Here is a 24,903-nt window from a genome sequence, read left to right as displayed (position 1 = left end):
CGATGCTTTTTTTTTCACAATAATGGAATCAGCTCTCCACACAATGATGTAACGTTTAATCCGGCATCGCTTCGGATTCTGTGGGGAACTTGGTGGAACACGGCTTTCTGAAATCTAAAACCAACCGCCAATCGATTTTCGTTCTGAAGTCAGTAGGTGTAGAGTGGAAATTCATTTCGCCACTGAAATAGTCGAATATTTAATGATTCTCATCTCGTTTCGGTTTCGATTCCTCTTTAACTGAATTGAGAAGTTTCTCGTTTGATGACGGAGGAGAGAAGCCCTGTGCTGAACTAATGCAAAGATTATCCGTATCAAAATCAGCTGCTGAACACAATGATACCTTATGAGTGTCTCTAGTCTTATAAAGAGCTTACCGTTTGTTTTCGTAAGTAACGCCAATGTATATCTATAAAAAACATTCTAATGCAATTATCAAAGGTTAATATGTGATATGTAGGTTGGCGGTCGTTCTTATTTTATTTTCAGCGAGTAAATAACGCCTGTGGTGCTAAATGGATCACAAGAGCGCAAGGTTGTGTTACAAAAACACTACGTTCAGGTCAGTGCAAGTGCCAGTGAGACACCCAACATTCTTATCTTCTTTCTTGAATTTGGGTTACGATTAAGATGGAAATCATTTTAAAAATAAAGAAAACAGTCTTCTTTATTTTTTAACTGGGATATTTTTCAGTTTTTTCATGTTAACCTAATGGTTATGATTGTAATTTGAAGATGTTTAAGGTGACATCTTTTGGGTAAAGGCTCCATTTATTAGGCATAAGTAAATTTTCTTACAACATTTTGAGGTTTTACGTACTTTTATACAGTCACTCTTCCAGTTTTCCAGGCTGTTCTGCAGGGGAGAAAGTACAGAGGGAGAGAGAGAGAGGTTCATGAACAAAAGGATCTCAGAACAGGATAGATGAAGAAACATTGTCTAAAGAGAATGCAACCCTTGGTCGATGGGGTGAGTACTTTGATTGTGAATGAGGTGCTGCCGCACAGCGGCGATAGCGTGATTGGTGGTTGACCAGGGTTTGTATGTTCTGACGAAGGAAAGGTCCCTAAAAGAAAGACTAACAGGAATAATTGTTTCACTGTATATAGGCAAAGGCGATAAATGAAATTGTTAGAACCATAGCAACATTAGTTAGTATACTAGGATTGACAAAAGGCAGGTTTTTGATTAAGAAAGTAAGACAGATGACGGAAGGACTGATGGTTGAAGAACAGCGCGGGCCTACACAAGAATGAGAGCGTACAGATTAAGTGACTTATGAAAGTTTAAAAGTAAAGGGGAAATCTTGTATGTGAAATACATGGAAATAGAGATTGCTTATGATAGAATCAATAGAGTCCACGTGAAAGGAGGAGAGGAAGACACAGAAAGTGGCTGATGTTTTGAAGGTTTTCTTGCGTAGTGAGATCACCCACAGTTCAGCAGTGCAAGTATATAAATATAGCGGTAACTTATAAGTTGCCCTTTTCTCATGAGCCACCGCCACCTGGTGGTGAAACGGCCCTTAATACCAGAGGATCCTCTTTCTTTAAAAACCAATAAGAAACACTAGACCAGGTTAGGCACTTTACAGTGTAGTACAACCTGGGCATTGCTCTTACTGGAAATGTCAATGCGTGTGTTACAAATAAATACACTGTTGCCCGTGCTTTTTGAAGTATTGTGGTCTCTGAAATAGGCAAAGGGTGAATGTATGTGTATATATATATATATATATATATATATATATATATATATATATATATATATATATATATATAATGTATGTATGTATATATATGTATATATAATGAGATCTTGATGCCTAGGCCTACAGTTCTCAGAAGTTGTTTGGAATGTGGTTATTAGCTTCCTAAGAACTGCAGGTTTAGGCCTCAAGATATTTGAATATATATATATATATATATATATATATATATATATATATATATATATATATATATATATATATATATTCTCCTCTGCTTTTTATAAGGAAATAAAGGATGCGAGGCTATAAACAATAAGGCCAGCCGTCATTTAATTTTCGAACCACCCAGAAATGCTAAAATACTATCATTCTCAGGCGAGGAAGTTATTTGGTTGTCATTGGCCTCAGGACAGGAGGCTTTAAATGCGGAAATACTGTATATTTGATACCTTTATAAAGTTTGAATGCGTGAGGAGAGAGAGAGTGAGAGAGAAAAAGAGAACTGTGGAATTCATGGTATCTCAGAATCAATACCGGAATGTGGAAGGCTCTAGAATAGCATTAAAAAACTATTTACCATGGACTGAAATTGGGCATCCACAAAAAAGAATCAGCGGAGAACTGGCTCTTAAGTGGCATATATACCTTAAGTATATAAGTATTGCTGAAGCCTTTTTGGTAATTATTTACTTTACATTTATTTATGATAGACAAGAAATGTCATCAGACACTTCACCTGAATATGTCTGCTGTACCAACATTACGAAACTCAGCAGCAGATTACAAACGCAAACTTCCCTATTAGACCAAACCTACCGAAAATAGCATACAGCTTCACTAAACCCCAGAATGATTCTTAAGTTACATAAAATATTGAAAGTTAACATTTCGGGACGCGAAAAGTACATAACTGTTTGATACTGCTATTTATTGCGTCACCCTCGTTAAACAGAATGTGTTCAAGGTGTTGGCCATTGAACCACCAGGTATCCAAGGTGTGTGTGTGTGCGTGTATGCAACTATAATAACCACAGTGCCCTCTTTACTCCTCGATTTCCTCACACTTTTTTTATTCCATTTCCAATACAAACCCTTTACTGTATTTTGTAATTGTAATATTGTATATACTTTTACCATACACATGTCTTTTGCTCATTTCAGCTGATTTTTCAAAAGCGGTACCAGAGTTGTACCTAAACGTCAAAAATAGAGTTAAAAGTATGTTTTGGATGTTATTCGCTCTGAAATTCATCAGTATATATATATATATATATATATATATATATATATATATATATATATATATATATATATAGACAAAATCCACGAAGGAAAGAGAAAATAAGTAAAGGACGACAGTCGAAAGGCCTCACCAGCACTCTGTTTATCTTTTCCTCGTGGATTCTGTCTTTATTTATATATTCATCACGTTCCATATTTTCGTGATTCAGTTGTACATTTATATATATGTATATATGTATGTATAAATATATATATATATATATATATATATATATATATATATATATATATATATATATATATATATATTTATATATATATATATATATATATATATATATATATATATATATATATATATATATATATATATATATATATATATATATATATATATATATATATATATATATATATATATATATATATATATATATATATATAACGATCTTAAGACCTAGGCCTACAGCTCTCAAAAGTCATCTGAAATGCCCTTACTATAAATAGCCTTCTGCTTTGTGGTCAGGTTTCAATTATTGTTTCCAGTTCATTTTAATTCCCAAGCACCCCTATTTTACATATTTTTATCCCTGCTATCCTGAAATTTAGATTGGAGACTTAAGAAAACATCCTACCTCCGATAGTGGATTAGAGGCAGGAGGTTATGGTGCAGTTAATGCAAACCATTGTGTGACCAAAGGGATGTGAGGAAGCTGGGATGCTAAGTGCTTTTTATGGCTATTACAAACACGTATATATATATATATATATATATATATATATATATATATATATATATATATATATATATACATATTGGGTTTGTTTTGGAAAGCTTGTTAAAAGATGTGAAGAAATCGAGGAGTTAGGAGGGCATTGTAGTTATTTCAACTACACAAACACACACACACACGCACACATAGAGCTTGGATACATGGTGGTTCAATGGCCAACACCCTGAACACATTCCGTTTAAGGAGGGTGACGCAATAAATAGCAGTATCAAACAGTTATGTACTTTTCGCGTCCCGAAATGTTGACTTTCAATATTTCATGTAACTTAAGAATCATTCTGGGGTTTAATGAAGCCGTATGCTATTTTCGGTAGGTTTGGTCTAATAGGAAAGTTTGTTTGTAATCCGCTGCTGAGTTTCGTAATGTTGGTACAGCAGACATATTTAGGTGAGGTGTCTGGTGACATTTCTTGACTATCATAAATAAATCTAAAGGTAAACAATTGCCATGAATGTTTTAGTAATACTTATATACTTGAGGTATGCCATTTAATAGCCAATTTTCCGTTATTTTTTCTTTTAGGGATGCCCAATTTCAATCCATGGTAAATGGTTTTTTATGCTATTTTAGAGCCTTCCACATTCGAGTATTGATTCTGAGATACCATGGATTCCACCGTTCTCTCTCTCTCTCTCTTTCTCTCTCTCTCTCTCTCTCTCTCTCTCTCTCTCTCTCTCTCTCTCTCTCTCTCTCTCTCTCTCTCTCTCTCTCTCTCTCATTTCATGCATACCAGACATGCATAAAAAGACCATGCGCATTTTATAAAGATAGTAAATAAACAATATTTTTGACGAGAGCATCAGCACTTATTATTAGGCCCATACCCTCGGTTAGTATATCTAAAATCTTAGACCTAGCGTGGTTTTTGTTTAAGCGAGCTAAGTTTGATTAATTTAGACCAAAAGAAAAGCTGAAGATATAGACTGCTTAACTTAATAGAATGCTAATGATATAGAAAATCAGAAATGTAATATGAAACGAATGTTCTTCAGCTAAGGCATAACATTATGGAAAAGTGGGTCTGGTCAATCCTTGGGTGGGCATCTAAGCCAAGCAATATCTCCAGTGCCTATCTGTAATGCAAAGGCGAAAAGGTGTATGTGCAACATTCACCCAAATTTTCAAGCTAATTTGTTGTTAAGCCCAAGATCTGTGCATTCAACAGAAGCTATTTTTTTCTCTGTCTGTAAAAATAAGTTATTTATTTACGTATAGAATCAAAAGCTGAAAGTATCCCATTATACAATTTTTCCTACAAAAGAAGTGAATTTTAGGTAATGTTAGTATTAACTATGTAATAATTGATCTGTTCTTTCTGTATTTCTTATTACCTTCTGTTGCTGCTTTTAAATGTACACCATATTCTTTGGAAGCTTGGAACTTCACGTCAATGGCCCCTGTGGTAGGCTTGGTCCATATGAATGGGAGAGATGCGCTGTTTAAGTAGGCCTAGTTGCCAGGTAACCGAATGTTTGATTCATAAAGTAAAACTTTACATTGCATACGGACGTAATTTAGTACGATCTGCATTGCTCTGTATAGGCATGAATCACGGCATGGCAGTAAAGAATGTCTAAAATATATTATCCATTTATGTGAATAAAATATTAAGAAGAATATTAGGAGTCCGATGGAAGGACAGAGTTAGAAATATCAGCTCAGGGAAATTACGGAAGTTCCATATATTCATGAGATAATGATGATACAAGTTAATCATGTCTGCATTTATGGTATATCGCTATACTGAATTCGCAATAAGATCTGTTCGAACTATTTTGCCGAAGTAGGGAACTTAAGCTTAGACTTTCAGCTATTTAATTACATGGGCAGTTAGACAGCACCTAGGCCTATTTACGCTTAATCAAGTAATCGAAGCAATGCACATCAAAATAGGCTATGCAGAATATTATGGCCTAATGAAAATGGATCATAATTGTTATAAAGAGTTTGCAATTGGGTTAATGATCCGTAATCTACAATTACACAAAGGTTATACAGTTGCGACGAGGTGGTTTAGGTTAAACATGAAGTTTAGCCTATGTCTCAGCTATGTCATTTCATCACTACTTTTTCCTCGAAAATTGGGATAAATAAAGCTAAAATACCTTTTAATTATCATATTAAAGTGTTGTAAGAGATCTAACTACTATCAAGACCGTATCCTGGTGGCTAAAATCAATATGATATAGTGTGGCTATGATGGTTAATATTAAATAGCATAGTCACTCACAAAAGAAAATAACGTTTTCTTTTCAAGTTTAATGCTATAAATATAAGAAAATGGACATATGTGATAACTTAAACTTAATACAGTATTTATAGCACAGTTCATAATACGGTATCAGATAATTTAGTGTATGTTTATGTCAATGAATATACATGATTAAAATGTATAAATGAATGGTCCATCAGCCACTATATATAGGCAACAGGGAAGTACCCACGTACTCTTTATCGCTACAGCATCTGTAGGCCTAGACATGAAGCAAGTTTTTCAGCATTATTTTACAAGTGTACATAAACTTTTGGCAGACAAAAATCCGTAGAAAAAGGCGCTACAATTCGATATGGCTGCTATTCCTTACATCCTGTGATGCAAGTTGCAAGACTTTGATAAGTCATTATTGAAGTATAACGTTGAACAAGGTGATGCAATCACTTTAACAGCATTCCGTCTTAAATTGTCTACAATTTTTATCTCATGAAAAACAAAATTAAAGTTTATATTTCCATATACGTTATTTGATTCACGTAACTCATCATTACCTTATAGTGATATGTCGTTGGTAGCCTTTAGAGAATATACGTATAAAGTTTGGGTCATATTTTGCAACACTACGAAGTGTCTGTGAATTGTAACTGTAAGTTACTGCTTAGAAAAAATTAATAAACAAATTTTTTTTTCTTTTTGCAAATCTTCGCTACGGCGAAGTTGAAATGAATGAAACTTATCAATGAAAATAAAAAAACAAATATATGGAATGAATAGCGGTATTTGGCATCATTATCGCACGGTAGTATATAAAGAATCGGGAAGAATGTCTACCATTCCAAACAGTGTTATTTTCTGTGGCTGTAAGACGAAACGCTCAGTGTCATTTTTATAATGGGGCGCTAAATAATCCACAGAAGATGTGCTAAGTTCTCCAGTAGACAGAGGTGTCCGTAAGGGCATATTTGCCCGTTAAAAGACAGAAAAAAGGTACGTCTGTTGAGAATCTGTTTTCGTTGCAACTGTCGCGAAGTTTTCTTTAGAGACACTAGAAACAAATTTCATATCTCAGAAAGGAAGTTTATTTGTGCTGTAGGTCTAATATCCAAGCAATAATGCATGCTATATTTATTTGTATTGGCAAATTCGCTTTGTCATTCTCTTGCGCAGTCATTAGATCCATTGATCAGCCAGGTGTGCTGAGGTTACTGGTAGAAGGGTTGAGAAAACAACAGAAAACGTCAAGAAACAACGCAGGCGGCTGTGGGAACCTGTGGTGGCCCCGTTCCCATAGACGTTAATCGCAGTGAATGTTATAACTCATGAGGAGACTGACGAATGTGAATTGTGGTGTTCTAGTTTGGTTCAAGTCCTCTCAATTTATTAGGCCTCCAGTCCTCATTATGGAATAAACCGGTCCTTATGTATGTGTGCAGTCATTCTAATACCAATAGGCAACTTCGATATGTTCACGTTCTTCTTTGCTGATATGAGCAGTTAAGCATTTATCAGTTCTTTTGGCAATTTTCTTTATTTGACTGTTATTATAAAAAAAATAGGTTTCATTAAATGAGGAGTAATTTTCCAGAATAACGGATAGATAAATACTCTAAGATATCCTTCGGTTAATCACCTTTTGCCATGATGCCTAAAAGAAAGGAGATAGCCTCCACTGATGTTCAAAAGGGGGGCTTCAGTGGATTCCTCATACTGATGTTCAAAAAAAGGGGGGGGGGCGGTGCTTCAGTGGATTACTCATATACTGATGTTCAAAGTTGAGGTTTCAGTGGATTCTTCATACTGAAATTCCAAGGGAAGGATTCAGCGGCTTACGCCTATTGAAGTTCCAGGTGGAGCCTTCACTGGATTCGTCACACTGATGTTCATTGTAGAGGTTTCAGTAGATTCATCATAATGATCTGCAAAGCAGAGACTTCAGTGGATTCCTCACATTGAAATTCCTATGGGAGGGTTCAGTGGATTACTCCTATGGGAGTTCGAAGTGAAGCCCTCTGTGGATTCCTCACATTAATATTTAATGTAGAGGCTTCAGTGGATTCCCCTTACTGAAGTTCAAAGTGGAGACCTCAGTGGAATCCTCCCATTGAAGTTCAAAGCAGAGCCTTCAGTCGCTAAGTCACACTGATGTTAAAAGTAGAGCCTTCAGTGCATCCCTCATCTGAAGGTCAGAAAGGAGGCTTCAGATAGCTGTTGTCTTAGTTCTTTTAGTTCATGGACATCCAGAGCTCCCATGAAAATGCTATATTTTTGCTTGAGTTAAATGGTAGCTCAGTTGTCTCTCAGTGGTGCAGAATTTTTACGTCCACCATAAAATCTGCAAAGGTCAAATCCAGCGAGCTGCCCTTTACAAAAAGGTCTACCTGGCCATACTTAGTATGTCTTTTGTATCAACACAAAAGATGAGCATCGTTTGTTTATGTCAAGAGAGTGGGAAAAAAGATAAAAACAGAATGGAAAAACCTGAAATATTCCTAACAATAAAAAATTAATTTTTATTTAAGAAAGTAAGAGAAAAGGTACAAGTCACTGATGAATGAAAACTCACGAATCTAAGGGGAAGGGACAACTGATGAGTCTTTTAAAGTATTAATGAAATAATGGGCATGTTTTGCTGTGGGCATCAGTGATGAATAAACACAGAAAATTTCAATGGGCAAAGATTATTTGCTCATTTCCTCTAAAGCAAACTTCATATCTATGCACTTAATGTACACTAATGATAGAAGGAAATACAGCTCATTTCACTGTCGACATGTAATATAAACACTACACTGAGAGAAGGATATCGCCCTTTCAGATCAGCTGAACCTCATCTGAATCAATAAACTTTAGAAAATAGGAAGGAAGGATACACTTTTTAACAGACAGGAAGAGACTCTGAAGCAAAGGTAGGGTCGGGGTTATTGATTCAAAGGATTGCCATGACTCAGTCCAGGTTAGATGATCCAGCCCATGGCTGGATCCACAGAGTGATAGATGGGATGAATGATTGTGTTAAGAATTGCAATAGGGAGGAGTCAGGCTTTCAGGCATGGAAGTTACATTGAAAACTGGAACTGTTAAATCTAAAGTCAACCTTTTATTTGCACTGGTTTGAGTTACTGCTTGAATCGACAATGCATAAATAAGTAAATAAAATATATAAATGAATAAATAGATAGATAAATGAATGAATTGATTAAATAAATGAATAAGTAGGTAGATAGACAGATAAATGAATAAAAACAAATAAACAATAAATGGATAAATAAATAGATAAGTATATAGATAAATAAATAAATATGTAAAATCTGGAGGGAACGATACATTTCCCCTGAGAAACTCTCAATGTTCATAGAGGTAACGATTTCTTCTCTGTAAGTTGGCTGATAAAACCCTGATGAAGCTTCTCCTGTTTAAGTTTATATTTGTCACATTCAGGAAATTATCTTGGTAATTTTGATTTCTTGATAGTGGGTCCTTTCACCTGTAATATTCTTGTTTTACACGAATCTATGCAATCGATGGATCCAGGATATCTCCTTAAGTTGCTGATTTTAATGTCTGTTTTTCCTTTATCAGCTGTTAAGTTGGGGGAGAACGATATGTAAAAGGAGACTGAGCGTCAAAAATAAGGTCAAGAAAGGGAAAAGGAATAAAAAAAAAGGTCAAGAGGTCAGAGAAAGTCCAAATAAAGAAAATCAAGAGGTCAGCTATGTCGTATTCCCTCTCACCTGCACTGGAAGACTTCGAGTTTGTTGTTCCAGGTAAGAACCAGTTTTTTTTTCTTTCCTAATCTTCTAGAAGTTCGGAATTTCAGAGAATTGTATAAATAACCATAACTGATATTTCCTTTTGTATTCCTACATCAATTTGCTTTGAAGTGCATGCCCAGGTTTTAATCACAAGAATTTTGCAAATGCGATTATAGATTTTGCCTAAACTCTGAGGTCAAGGGAATAAATTAATTACAATAGTATTTCTTTAATTTTATCATTTATTCGTCACTGAATAATTGATAGTCAATGATATTTATTGTTGTTTAAATCAAATTGCTTTTATATCAGTTGAACTGTATTTGGTCAGTCTGTAAAAGTAGGATTATACACACTAAATATGGATATGTAGGGCGTCCCCGAGTTACGGCGCTTTTTCAAATACGTCTATCAAGTATAGGTATCTAATTACGGCGCTCACAGCAAGAATAGGTATGTAGTTATGGTGCGTAAGCGCTGTTAACGGCACCTATTAATAATAGGCACTGACTTACGGCGGGCAGCCAGAACAGAACTCTTGCCATAAGATATTGCATTTCTATTTCGCCTCTTACTCAACAGTTACCCTAATCAGTACAAGATCTTCATTAAGCAGCTGCAAATCTGTTCAGTGTAAAGCCATTGTCTTAATAGTGTGATCTCTAATCTTATTGTAGGCTGACTTAGTTGCAACTTTCTACTGACCTCCGAAATATGCTCAAATTACTTAACAGATGAGTGCAATGGTGGGGCCGAGGACGACTGGTATCTGGTCGACATAAGTTCTGAAGAATTTCCAGGCCATGGAACACCTCCACCCAGCCACACTGATTCCAGTAAGGTCACTGAAGAGGATGACTTCATCCTAAGTTACGTCTCTGTTCAGCGAGAGGGCGACGGAGAGGAAATTCTAACTGAGTGGAGTTCCCCTGCCATCTTTGGGCAGGCTCAGGATGACCCTTTGAATCCTACAGCGGAAGCCGTAGGATTAACAAAGGATTCTTCCAATATTCAGGATGACCCTTTGAATCCTACAACGGAAGTGGTAGGATTACCAAAGGATTCCTCCGATATTCAGGATGACCCTTTGGATCCCACAGTGAAAGAGGAGGACATTCCCTTTGAGTTAATGGAAGATATCCCCTTTGAGTTTGCCCGGGATGAAGTTTTTATCTATGATCACAGTGACCTTGTCGATTGGGATGAACAAAACTTTCATGAAGAGAGGCATGATGACGACTCCCTAGAGAGACATAGCCCTAAGGATATATATGTGATGGTAATGGCTAACTCTTGTAAAAGTCTGAAGAAATGACAAGTTTATTTATTGCCTGCATCCAATAACCATGGAAAGCTGATTTCGAATGAGTGAATATGCTATTCAAAATCTCTTTGAAATCTTTGATTTTTCTCTGTAGTAAATCTGGGGGTTTTCTTCATTATATGTCTTCAATTCGATTGCAGAACTGGTACCAGGGCAGCAGAAAGTGTGATGTCTTTGGTTGCAGGTCCAGGAAAAGGCGCAGGAAGAATAAGTTCCGGTTTTGGCAGTAGCCATTCATTCAGAAACAGCTTCGTCCTCGGGAATAAAAAGGATACCACGTAAGTATCTTCTTTAATAATAACACTTTGATTGAGGGTCTCTCACTTTGGGGTGTATCATTAAATTTACCTGATTAGAAATACAGAGTATGTAAATGCACATTTTTCAGCTGGGGGCTATTTTCCTTGACCAGGGGTGTCTCCAGAGAAGAAGCAAGGCAATGCTCAGTGTCAGAGTATGTAAATACACACATTTTTCTGCTGGGGGCCGTTTCTATTGACATGAGGCACCTCCAGAGAGGAAACAAGACAATGCTCAGTGCCTAAGTGTGTAAATACACATATTTTTCTGCTGGGGGCCGTTTTCCTTGACCAGAGAAGTCTCCAGAGAAGAAACAACTCAGTGCCTAAGTATGTAAATACATATATTTTTCAGCTGGAGGTCATTTTCCTTGACCAGAGGTGTCTCCAGAGAAGAAGCAAGGAATGCTCAGTGGCAGAGTATGTAAATACACACATTTTTCAGCTGGGGGCAGTTTCCATTGACACGAGGTACCTCTAGAGGAGGAACAAGACACACTGTTACATTCAGATTTTGGATACTGAGTCGTGGATTACCGCTCTTTTTCTAAGTCCACACTGTTCTTCCTCGTAATATATCTTGCTTCCCTTATCAAAATCCTACGATAATTCAGTTTCTCAGCCATCTCTATCACCTTTATTTATTATATTAAAGTACAACATATTATTATTATTATTATTATTATTATTATTATTATTATTATTATTATTATTATTATTATTATTATTATTATTATTATTATTATTATTATTATTATTCAGACGATAAACCCCCATTCATATGGAACAAGCATAAACGGGCCATTGATTTGACATTCAAGCTTCCAAAAACTATGGTGTTCATTTGAAAGTTACAGAAGATAACAGGTAACACAGAAAGAAGAGGTCAATCATTGGAGATGAAAACAGACAAATTAACAGATAATTAAATAAAGATATAAATAAATTGTTAAAGTACAATGTGAATTATTTTAGGTGGTAATGCATTGCATCTTCGCTGAACTTTTGAGGTTCTGGTTGCACAGCATCCTCAGGGAGACACGACACTGGGTTCATAATCACTTTCTTTCCCTTTCTGTTCCAGAGATCACCACAAAATTCTGCCGAGAAGTAGAGAAGACTTCAGAAAGAAAGATGATGCTCTCGCGACAGATATCCCAGAATCTCACAGTATGGACAATTACTCTCCATGCACAAAGACAACATTGTAACTTTGCCAAGATACAAAAACCATTTCATTCATTACTGTCGACGAGGAGAAAGACCTCAAGAACATCATTTTTTGAATGATAAATTTTCAATGTTGCTTGGGAGAAATTAGCATGATTTATTCACGAGAGGCATGGCCAAGTTCCTTTAAAAACCTTCTTTGAAAACCCTACTTTCATACAAGTAAAGTTAACTCTGCATCGTCATGATTTGAATTTAGCAAATTCATCGGCTTCCTGTATTTAATAGTTAATGAGTAAAAAGGGACAAATTGAGTATGAAAATTATTATAATTTTGCGATTACATACTCAGCAAAAACAGGTATAATGAAACAAATTCTAAGAGGATTACCGAAGTAGTAGATATCAGGAACTGACTTACAAGAAACTTTTGTATAAGCAGTTGAGGTACAATGTTGGGTCAAAAATAAATAAACAAATAAACATCTTTACTGAAGGGTTCTGTTACTGTGTCCTCACGAAAAACATGTTTACATCAAGGTCACTACAAGTATGCCCCAAAAGAAGGAAGCAATCAAGTTTACGGGTCCTACAAGCAAATAAGATTTGCCCAAAAATTAGAAAATAGAATGCTGAATTTAGGATTTTTGCAAGAGTTCTCTGTGTGAGATATTTTTATCCCCTTGCAGGTTCTTCTTGAACCCTAAATAAAGATTATTTAGGAGCTATGCAAAATCCCATGATATAGACTATTATTTGCACTATGAAGCTCTCCCTATAAGCTTTCCCGGAATACCAATAGTGTAGGAGTCATACAAAGGTATCTCTAAACAAAATATTTCTATAAGAAAAAAAAATTTGTTTAGGGTATATAAAGATCATGTGTCCCAAGATTCCCAAGGGTCAGTTTTTGACATAAGGGACTATGTCGAATCCCCCATACAAGGCAGACAGAGATTACTTAAAGCAGAAACGCTAAAGAAAGCAGATTGCATCAAGTGTGCAGATAGTCACCATGAAACTGAGTTTTGTGCAATGCATTACTGCCCTCAAGCAATTCTCCCTGTTTTTTCTGTAATTTACTTACATTTCTACCGATATATTTATTGATTTGTTCATTTACTTTCTTTTTCTAATAACTAATCTCTTCTTTCTGCATTTCCTGTTACCTTCTGTTACTTCTTTCAAATGAACACCATATTCTTTGGAAGCTTGAATTTCAAGTAAATGGTCCCTTTGGTGGGCTTGTTTTATGTAAATGAAGTTCATCTTCTGAATAATAATAATAATGATAATAAATGTAGTTCCTGGAGCTGTGTAGATCTTCTTTAATGTTAACCTGTTTAGATTAATTACGATTTTCCTAACATAGGTAATAAATTATTTCTTTATTTCAATCTTTCTTTGATAGACATACCATCTTGAAAATAATATCACGCCTTTAAAGGGTTGGGGGGGTGGAGGGTGGGGAGGAACTTATTGCGTTTATGAACAAACAAGTTATATATGATATATGCATAAGACAGCATGACTCTGAGAGTGATGTATTCAAAGCATAAAATCTACCTAAAGGCTAAAAATATTGAAATATAAACACTTTGAAACCATCTTTTGATCTTTTTTTAGGACAAGGTTGCAACAACAGTTTCCTTCGAATATTTACCTTAGACTGGATGCGCTATGATGAAAATACGCCTCGGCGTCTTGGTATCCTAGGTCAGGGGTGTATCCATCCGCCTCACGTCACGGGAGGTACAGTGACCCTTGTATAGTACTGGTACAGCTCTGGTAACAAAGTAACTACAAGGACAGCCGTTTGTCGGTTAAGGGCAGATCCCTGTTACCCACATTAATTCTGAGATGCTGTAAGCCCAGTAGACAAATGTATACTTACATCTACAAACATGGCAGGGGTACAGACCTCTCGGAAGATATGTACTGTATACAGAGGACTCTTGTCCAGAGAGTCATTTTGGATAATAGTTCAGGAAAATTATGAAAATGGAGATATTCTAATTAATGACAGAAAGGCTGTTGATAAACAGCCTAAAATTTCTGAGTGATAGATAAAGCGAAATCCTAGCGAAGTATAAAGATGAAAGAGTGTATTATCTTATCCTATATCTTATGCTCGTATATTTCTTTATAAAAAAAAAATCTGTGCTGAATTGAATCATACTTGAAGGCAAAAGCTCATTTATGAGTTTCGCAAGGAAGTAATATGACGTAAATATAAAAGCGAGGGGTAAATAAGGGTTAGTTAAGATAAAAAAAAGAAACAGAATCTCAACCATTTTTGATTAACTAGATAAAGAGGCAGGACAAAACGATGTTTTTTCAAACCAGGGGACAATGTAACCTAACGTGAACCAATATAATTCAAATTACGTCAAGTAGAATCGTGGTTAACAGGGAAAAAGTAATACAGCAGTTTGAAAGAAATATTACATTAGTCACTATTCAATAATATACTTATACCTAAATAAAAGGAAGGTACGTTTTCTTTAAATCAATTTAATTTGAAGAAAGAGAAAATGGAGTAATTCACTTACAAACAAGACCTACGGCAAATAAATTCTACATGAAACAAGAAACATCTCTTATCATCGGGCTTTTTGCAGGCTTATTAATGTAAATGCATAACCATAAATTCATGTACACAAATTAGCCTATACGCTTCACTACCTGTGTTAGAAAATATTAAATTTCAATTGGTAACTTACCCTCAGTTAAGCCAGCATATAGTTAGGCCTAGTTTTATAGTAAATTTTCGAACGATCCTTGAAAGCATAAAGAGAAGCCTTGTAGTACCATATGACCTTTTCGTGTCCTTTGGAGACATAATTATCTTTTGCATATTATGATGCAACTTGAAGGCATCCGGGAAGCATGCAAAGCGTCGCGTAATATTGTGCAATCGCTTAGAATTACCCGTGTTTTTTTACGAGTTAAATACCACGAACGTCTAATTAGCGATGGTCTTAATTATATATGTATATTGTAAGCAAAATTTAGAGTTGAAAGTATGAAACTGAAGGTCGTAGACACAGAGCAACTGAAATTCAGATCGACTGAAATGTACCGAATGGATGGTGGTATCTGGCACTGACATCGTCTGGCTGTATATAAGAAACCGGGAAAGGAGTTTTGTAAGAAGTGACCTTTTGTCTGTTATTGAAAGAGTAGTTCAAGAGTTTGACATCAGTGAAGCATCAAATAAGCCTCAAAAAATGTGCTGAAGTTTTTTAAAACAACCAGTGTCCTCAAGGGGGCATTTGCCCCCACCCCCCAAAAAAAGGTAGGCTTATGTTTATGTAAACTGGGTTTTCGATACAGATGATATTCGTTTTCAACACAGTATTTCGTAAACTTCATGGCAAATGTAAACAGTGGGGATGTAACAGCTACTAAGTAAAATATGTCAAGAAATAAGACCATTCATGTATTTAGTATAACGTCTTATAAATATCTTCGTATTTGTGGAGCCACTGGTTTTCTCAAGTTAAAATCTACAAGACAGGCATACGTTCGCGTAATTCAAATTCATTTCATACGTTTTTGCTTTCATAAAAGTGTAGTGCATCGATAAGTTTAGAGAAGAGAACACGTGAATCTCGAAGGTATTTCCCGTTGAGGATTTTAAGAAATTACGTCACCACTGTCTCGTGACGTCAGTGGTTTATCGACTAGACCGAGGTGAATTGAAGTTATGATAACTGATAGATAAAACTATCCAGTGATCTACGTAAATATGTAAACACTCATAAATGTGAACCGTTATTCGTAAGGATCTGTGTAATATGTCCTTTTTCAGCTAATTTTGACCAGCAACCATTTTCCTGTTGTCAAACTTATAGAAGTGGAATGCACCTAAATATTTGCCATCAACCATCAGAAATATCCTGTTAATTTATTATCTTAATATCCGGTTATCTGAATAACTTACAACTTTGTTAATCTTCTTATATAATTTTCAGGCAGTGCTAGTTTTGCCTCTTAAAGATTTTTTCATGCATTACCTGATATAACTGATATAGACTGATAACGATTCAATAATTTCCAATGTTATGACACTGAACACTCCAGTTACAGGTTTATGAATCATGGTTGCTACTGAAATTTGAAACCCTTTATTCTAATGACTGATTCCTCTCTGCTCATTTTTATCATATTGTATCATTCCAAGTTAAGAATAAGACAGTTTTCTCTACTTGAAACTTTCATAATTTGATTATTGCAACATGGCACCATATGAAAGCATTTAAGAGCATTTGTGTGTATGTGTGTGTATGTGTGTGCATGTATGTGTCATTGTACTCTGAATAAGAAATCACAGTTTCCAAAGGAAGCTCCCGTTGGTTTACAGTGCATATGTATGCAACAGGCTTCCATTACCTTTACACCTGCTGTAAACTGGGGAAAACCTGTAGCTAGATCTTTTTTCTTTTGCCAGGTACAGGATAGGCCTAGTAACAATCTATAACAATATGGTTACAGTTACTAACGGTTACTCGAATTAGGGTAATGCTTGTCCATACCTACCCCAGACTTCTTTGGTAATTCTCCACTGCTGTCACATTATTTTTCACTGCATAAGTAGCACATTCACAGGACAAAGGCTGTTTTAAGCCAAGCCATCCTCTTTGTACTCAAGTTAAAACTGACAACTATTGCTAGAATAGAATATAGAATTCACAGGCTGTCATTCAGCGCTGAAGAAGCCAATTTTTCAGATTTGCCATCCTGACATTTGTGTACTGTTATGAAATAAAGATTATTATTATTATTATTATTATTATTATTATTATTATTATTATTATTATTATTATTATTATTATTATTATTTCAAGAGCAACCATCATATTCTACATAACTGACTTTAATTCCGTTTCTTTTATTAGCCGCGAAGTGTGAAGAAGCTGTAATAAGTGACAAAAGGACGAAGACAGTGAAGGCAAAGTCAAAAGAGGAGGAAGGAACAAGAAACGCAGGAAAAGTAACGCTTAAAGTAACACAATGGAGAAATCCTTTTCACCTGAGTCCAACAATTTCGAGTTTGTTTTTCCAGGTAAGAAAGTTTATAAGTTTATTATTTATATATATATATATATATATATATATATATATATATATATATATATATATATATATATATATATATATATATATATATATATATACATACATACATACATATATATGTATATACTGTATACATAACATTTTTCCTTTCTATGGGTTAATTTTCATATTTTAGTATTTAACATTTTGTGGAACTAAGTTGATGCCAACTCTTTTAACATCAGCGTTATAAAAGACATGTAACTAACTGTATCGCTTATTCTGTTATTTTTTCATACATTTTCTCATAATTACCCTCCTTTATATGTATTCATTTATGTCTATCAGTTACGTAAATTTATATTTGCTTCGTGCATCAGAACAATTAGCAATGTCTCTGACCTAAAATATACAGCTATCTCTTATCTTTTAACTCATTGGAACAATACAGACCTTTAAAATATGTCCTGCATTTTCCTAGATGACTGCATCTTCAGAACTGAGGACGACTGGTTTCTGGTTGACGCAAGTTCTGGGGAATTTCCAGGCAATGAAACCCCTTCCCAAAGCCCCCCTGATTCATGTAAGGTCACAGAAGAGGATGACCTCCTCCTAAGTTACGTCTCTGTGCTTCGGGAGGGCGACGGAGAGGAAATTCAAATTGGGTGGAGTTCCTATGATAGATCTGTCGTTGTGGAATCTTCTGCCATCTTTGAACAAGATCAGGATGACCCTCTGAATCCTACAGCTGAAGTCGTAGGATTAACAAAGGATTCTTCCGATACTCCTGATGAGTCTTTGAATCCTACAGTGGAAGTGGTAGGAATAAGAAAGGAAATGATTCCTTTTAAACTAGATTACTTTGCCGAATGGGATGAATGTTCCTTTTACGGAGAGAGAACGGTCGACAATTCTTCAGTGTTCGACAATCGTTTGGATATATACGTCACAGTAAGTGCTGAATAATTCAACTGTCGTAATTACTGAATGATATTTAAAACTTTACCCTGTTATCTAAATATTTTTTTTTAATGTAGCAACATCCCTTGGACAACCCGTTTCAAATAAACTATTAATAGTTTTATCTTTCTCTTTGATGTTCTTTTAATCAAGCGTAGCAGGTTTCGTTTGTGAAATCACTGAATGAGGAATATAATCCTTTGTAAATACTTAGTCACTGGACTTAAATTTTCGCTCCCACCACAGGGTCGGTACAAGAAAGGAAAGAAGTGCGACCTCTTGGGAAACAGGTTCAGGAAAAAGCATCGAACCAAAGAGCGCGTGAACTGGACTTATCCCTTCTTCCAGAGATATTTCGATCCGTGCTAGGACAAAGAAGGACAAGTAGGTATCGCGCTTAGACATGGTACATATATCTCGAGACAGTGAATCTTTCCCTGCCGAGAGCGACCGGATTTGCTGAACAGCAGCACCAGTATGGAATAGATGTGCCTCGCTGTCGAACTTCTCAGTTCCAGAGGTCCTTTATTCCTCACACTGTTGGACTGTGGAACAGTCTTCCTGAGCATTTTGTGTAATTGATTGCAACCTCAAAAGCTCAAGGGAGGATGCAACGCATTAGTACCCGAAAACAATTCTCCTTGTATTTTAACAATTTACTTACATTTTTATCCATTTATTTACTAATTTTTAATCTATTTTTTCTGTATTTCCCATTACCCTCTGTTACTTCTTTCAGATGAACACCATATTCTTTGGAAGCATGAATTTCGAGTAAATGGCCCCTGTAGGTTTGTTCCATATGAATAGGGTTCATTTTCTCAATAATAATAATAATAATAATAATAATAATAATAATAATAATAATAATAATAATAATAATGTATTTGCACCTAGTCCGAACTTCTGAAGTTCAACAGATTCAACTGCAGGACAATGAAGAATATTCCATACCTGGTCACAGCTGGAACAAAATTTCCAGGAAACTGTATACTACAGAACCTCACTAAAAATTACCCATAATTATTTCTTGCCCCTGAATCTCTTAACTATACCTCCCTGTGGCCTTTTTATAAGTTTTTGGAAATCCCTACACAAGGAATTCCAGTCTTTTTCACCATAAACACTTTCCATGTGTGACCTCTGCGTCCAGATCCACAGAGGTCATAGAGGTCATATACGTGGAAAGTGTATGACCTTATGACTTCTGTGACTAGATCCACGACCCTGATGGTGCTTTCTGGCATCTGTTTCAGTTTGACCTGCCAGTAACCCTCTGCCTGTGTGAGATATATGTATTTTCCTTGATACTCGTCACGACTATCGTTATCTTATTGTTATTCTCGATACATTCAGGTTTCCTCGAAAATGTCATCTTAGCTACTCTCTGAAACAAGTTACAGATATATATAGTATTAATAAAAAGAAACATGTGGTACAAGTTTGCATGATGGCAGGACAACTCGTGGTATGCAATCATCATTTTTAACAGTAAGAACATCAACGAAGTCTAAGGAAACAGGAATAAAATGAAATATCGCTCATATAACGTCATAGGCAATATAAATTCCTCTTTGACTTAACATCTTGCATGGGAATAAATTTCACGGATCGTCAATATTAGAGGCCGTAAAATTGTACAAACGAAACGTGAGGGAACGGTATTGTGTCTTGCATCAAGTTAATGTAGGGACAAAGATATGTCTGTCTGTCTCTTTCTCCCCCTCACTAATACAATAGCATGGCAGAAATGCCCAGACGCAGAGAAAGGGGACCATTACCTTAATGGTTTTCCGTCAAGATGAAAGGTAATTGCGATGGACCATATTAGCCGGAAAATTCTTCATGGTTATGGCTAAGAGGTCAGTAAGTTAAGAACGCGGTGACTGTTCCTTTTTGCTTTTGTTTTGGGGGGAGGGGGATGTCCTTAACCCATACGTTGCCGATAAAGGTTGGTTTGTTTACATTAAGCAGGCCTTATGCCAGCTAGGGACACTGCACAATGGCAGCCCGTCATCGATTAGAGGGTGCTGAAGTGATGCTTGTCAGGAGAGCAATACTACTTATTATTATTATTATTATTATTATTATTATATCAAACCCCTATATATATATGGAACAAGCCCAAAGGGACCATTGACTTGAAATTCAAGCTTCCAAAGAATATTGCAGTGTTAATTAGAAAGAAGTAACAGAAGGTAACAGGAAATGCAGAAAGAAAATATCAGCCGTCAGAAAAAAAACAATTTAACAAATAGATAAATAAACAGATGAAAAAGTAAGTAAAATACAAAGAGAATTGTTTTTAGGGTGGTAATTGCACTGCTTGAACTTCTGAGGTTCCAATTCCAGCTGCAACAAATATTTTGCGAGGAAGCCACGATCAATGAAATACCCTGATCGACTGAGTATCATGTTTCCAAATATTTCGTCAGAATTTACTACAGTGGTCAGATTTGGCTTTGAATATAACTTGACGTCGTTTTACTTCTTCTTTCAATTCTTGGACGGGAGGAGCAGACGTCGAATCGAATCGGCCGTCAATAATATTATTGCCTCGTCGTCTTATTCTTATTAACACGTTTCGATTTCAGGGACAAGTCTTCGCTTGAGCAATGTCTGAGGATGTTAGCACGGGCTCTTGCTCCAAAAACGCCTTGTGCGTAATTGAGAACAACGCTATGAACGCCTCATTCTATGGGAACTTGAATAAATGGCCGATGTCAGCTTGTTCCATATGGACAGGGTTCATCGTCTAAATAATAATAATAATAATAATAATAATAATAATGATAATAATAATAATATGATAATAATAATAATAATAATAATAATAATAATAATAATAATAATATGATACTTATGAATAAGAAAATTAATTTTAGGGAACTCTAACTCATTACTTACATTTTTTTCTATTTATTTATTAGTTTTTTATTTTTTTTATTTTCTGATAACTTAACTCTTCTTTCTGTATTTCCTTTTACCTTCTGTAACTTCTTTCAAACGAATACTGTTTTCTTTGGAAGAATGAATTTCAAGTCAATGGCCCCCTTTGGTGGGCTTGTTCCATATGAATAAGGTTCATGTTCTGAATAATAATAATAATAATAATAATAATAATAATAATAATAATAATAATAATAATAATAATAATAATAATAATAATTATAATTTTACTGTGTTTGATTTCTGTGTGAAGTTTCATTAATTATTGTCCTCGCCAAAGTGGTTTTAATATCGTAAGAGCGTTTTACGAGCTGAAAATCTGTACGTTATAGTGCTTAGTATGAATGAGAGTCGCGGTGTTTCTCTCATTTAGAATCCAGTCACATGAAACCATTAAGGAAAATAGTTTGCTTCTTTATTTTTGAAGCAGCTTACATTGTCCCATCATAGGGAGGTAGTGCCGTCAGTGCTCCTCACGCGGTGCACCGCAGGCATTGCTTTAAGATTCTTTGCGGCGTCCCTTCGTCCCCTAGCTGCAACCCCTTTCGTTCCTCTTACTGTACCTCCGTTTATATTCTCTGTCCTCCATCTTACCTTCCACCCCCTACTGACAATTGTTTCATAGTGTAACTGCTTTGAGGTTTTCCTCCTGTTGCACCTTTAAGACCTTTTCACTCTCAATTTCCCTTTTTAGCGCTGAATGACCCCATAGGTCCCAGGGCTGGGCCTTCGGCCTCAGTTTTATATTCCATTTGAAAGATGAAATAGCTGTTCATGTTGTGTACTTTATGATTACTGTATGATCAGACACTATATATATATACAGTATATATGTATGTATATATATATATATATATTTGTATATATATATATATATATATGAGAGAGAGAGAGAGAGAAAGATTAATCATGATTATAAGATAATCAGACTCTAAGATATATATATATATATATATATATATATATATATATATATATATATATATATATATATATATATATATATATATATATATATATATATATGACCAGTACCGAACGGACGATTTTTCCAGAACCTAGAAACATCATCACACGAATCCCCTTCCGTGAGAAGAGAGAGAGAGAGAGAGAGAGAGAGAGAGAGAGAGAGAGAGAGGGTCACTTTAGAGTGCAAGTTTAATAATGAGGTAATTAGATCGAGGCAATTTAACTTTCCTTTTCCCGGGGTGAAGTCGCGCACGCACGCGCATCTCCCCCGGTTTGACTTCCCATGCGATTATCCGGCAGAGCGACACGGCGGAAAACGAGCGAAAGGAATCTCGGCTTTTTCCTTCGCTTTTCGGCCGGTTTCGGCGTCGCCTCGAAGTGCATCGGCTGGTCGAGAGACTCCTTGGAAAGAAGCGTTGAATGATGATGATGATGATGATGATGATGATGATCAGGAATGGAGGCGCCTTGTTGCTCTCCGACTTATGCTTATCCGCTATTTCCTGTGGAAGCGTTTGCGCCATCTTTATTACATCTTATTGGTATCGATTAGGCATGAAAGAACGCCCGCCGCATTTATCTTTTCTTTTCTCTTCCAGGTGTCACCCTGAAACCCAGCTGACTGAAAATAAAGGCTACAGGTATGGTACAGGTATCATACACCATTTCCACAAAACCAGCGTCGGAGATTACTTTGCCTGCGGTCAACGTAGAAGAAGCTTTCTGTCAAGATTATCGTCCTAGAATAATAACGGCGCTCCGATGAAACTTGGGGAGGTTAATATAATTACCTAAGGGAAGTATGACAGAATTTCCAATTTCTTTGAAAGCCTATTAACATTCAAATGAGGTTTCCTGTTTGCATACGAATTCTTTGGCCTCCCGAATCTAGCATTTTAGTGGAAACGAATGGAAAGTTAATACATAAAGATAAAACTCAGTAGGTAATCTTAGAAATATCCTGAAGAGAATAATTGTGAGTCACATTTGTAATTGGAAAGTTACTACATAAAGATAAAACTCATTGGGTAATCTTAGAAATATCCTGAAGAAAATAATAGTGAATCACAGCTGTAATAATTAAAGATGGACGGTAAGAAGACCTCTAGATTATAATTGTGAAGAGTATGGGGAACCGAATTAAGAAGGTTATATAGATCGAATTTTGTTCAAGCAGTATAGCAACAAACCTTGGCAATACGTCAAGATATTGATTTGCGTTTTTGGAAGCTCTAAGCGTGTTCGCAGGGAGAGCAAGATGGAAAACAAATCATGTTGTTCACGAGTTACGCAAGCGAATACTGTAGGTGATTTTGTGATTTTGTTATGACTTTCTAAAAAAAAAAAAAAAAATTTTTTTGTAAGGCAAGATTGAACTAAATGCTTAAACATTTGCTTTTGTGGGTTCTTCAAGAGAATCCTAAAAGAGATAAGTATCTGCGTTGAAGGATATACAAGGACTTCTGGAAATAGATTACGGGATTTCTCCGTATTATTACTATCATCATTATTCCTCTTATTATTGATATCATTATTACTTCAACATATGCTATCATCAGGTCCTTACGAAATGACAGGTGAGTAGTCCACGCTCCCATAATTATTTGACTTCATTTTAATACGGCGTCAATAACCTAGGTGTTATGACGACAGTTTTAATAGTCATAAATCAAATCAATTATTTATTCGACCAGAATTTCCATTACGTTGATCTATTTCCAAGGTCACGAGGATTGCAAGATGAGTCAGTTTCAAATCATTTATTTTGTATTTGCCTATCAATTTCCTGGTCTCACATCTCAAAGCATTTGGGCGCCTATCTCAAGTATAGGAGATTAGATAATGTGGCCACGCTCTCGGAAATACGATAAATGCAAAAATGACGCGGTTTTTGAGATATATTGACCCTTGCCACCGCGCTAAGCCCAAAAGATTATCGTATTATTATTATTATTATTATTATTATTATTATTATTATTATTATCATTATTATTATCATTATTATTATTATTATTATTATTCAGAAGATGAACCCCGTCCATATGGAACAAGACCCACAATGGCCGCTGATTTGAAATTCAAGCTTCCAAAGAACATGACGTTCATTTGAAAGAAGTAACAAGAGGTAATAGAAAATACAGAAAAAAAAGAGATCAGTTATTAGAAAAGGCAAAAAATAAATTAACAAATTAATAAATAAATAGATAAAAATGTAAGTTAATTATTAAAAGTACAAGGAGAATTGCTTTAGGGTAAGAAGCTGGACAATAAGAATTTTACTGAATATTGGTGTTGTTCAGAGGTCGATCTGATATGGTTTTTAGTCTTCTGTAAAAGAAAACTAATGTGCCGGCTTGGTCTGTTCGTCCGCACTTTATTCTGTCCGCACTTTGTCTGTACGCCCTCAGATCTTGAAAACTACTCAGGCTAGAGGGCTGCAAATTAGTATATTGAT

At 35.5% G+C, this 24,903-nt stretch overlaps 2 protein-coding genes across 3 annotated transcripts; both read left to right on the top strand.

Annotated features, from left to right (window-relative positions):
- Positions 1–6,796: 6,796 nt before the first annotated feature.
- On the top strand, positions 6,797–13,005 carry LOC136843449 (uncharacterized). 2 transcript variants are annotated; one of them, XM_067111982.1, is made up of 5 exons: positions 6,797–6,951; positions 9,544–9,728; positions 10,451–10,995; positions 11,181–11,318; positions 12,424–13,005. In XM_067111982.1, exons 2-4 carry the CDS (start codon positions 9,677–9,679, stop codon positions 11,268–11,270), a joined length of 687 nt encoding a protein of 228 aa, XP_066968083.1. In that variant the 5' UTR covers positions 6,797–6,951; positions 9,544–9,676; the 3' UTR covers positions 11,271–11,318; positions 12,424–13,005. The 2 variants fall into 2 exon arrangements, with proteins under 2 accessions (XP_066968083.1, XP_066968084.1); XM_067111983.1 differs by lacking the exon at positions 12,424–13,005 and adding an exon at positions 11,453–11,669 and having other exon boundaries at positions 6,799–6,951.
- Positions 13,006–15,619: 2,614 nt separating this feature from the next.
- LOC136843448 (uncharacterized) lies at positions 15,620–23,472 on the top strand. Its single transcript, XM_067111981.1, has 5 exons — positions 15,620–15,807; positions 17,411–17,577; positions 18,052–18,521; positions 18,777–18,914; positions 23,048–23,472. Exons 2-4 carry the CDS (start codon positions 17,526–17,528, stop codon positions 18,897–18,899), a joined length of 645 nt encoding a protein of 214 aa, XP_066968082.1. The 5' UTR covers positions 15,620–15,807; positions 17,411–17,525; the 3' UTR covers positions 18,900–18,914; positions 23,048–23,472.
- The last annotated feature ends 1,431 nt before the right edge of the window (positions 23,473–24,903 follow it).

The sequence above is a fragment of the Macrobrachium rosenbergii genome, chromosome 11, assembly GCF_040412425.1.
Source record: "Macrobrachium rosenbergii isolate ZJJX-2024 chromosome 11, ASM4041242v1, whole genome shotgun sequence".
Classification (NCBI taxonomy): Eukaryota; Metazoa; Arthropoda; class Malacostraca; order Decapoda; family Palaemonidae; genus Macrobrachium; species Macrobrachium rosenbergii.
Note: the sequence above shows the minus strand (reverse complement) of the source record. Positions and strands in the feature narration are given on the sequence as shown.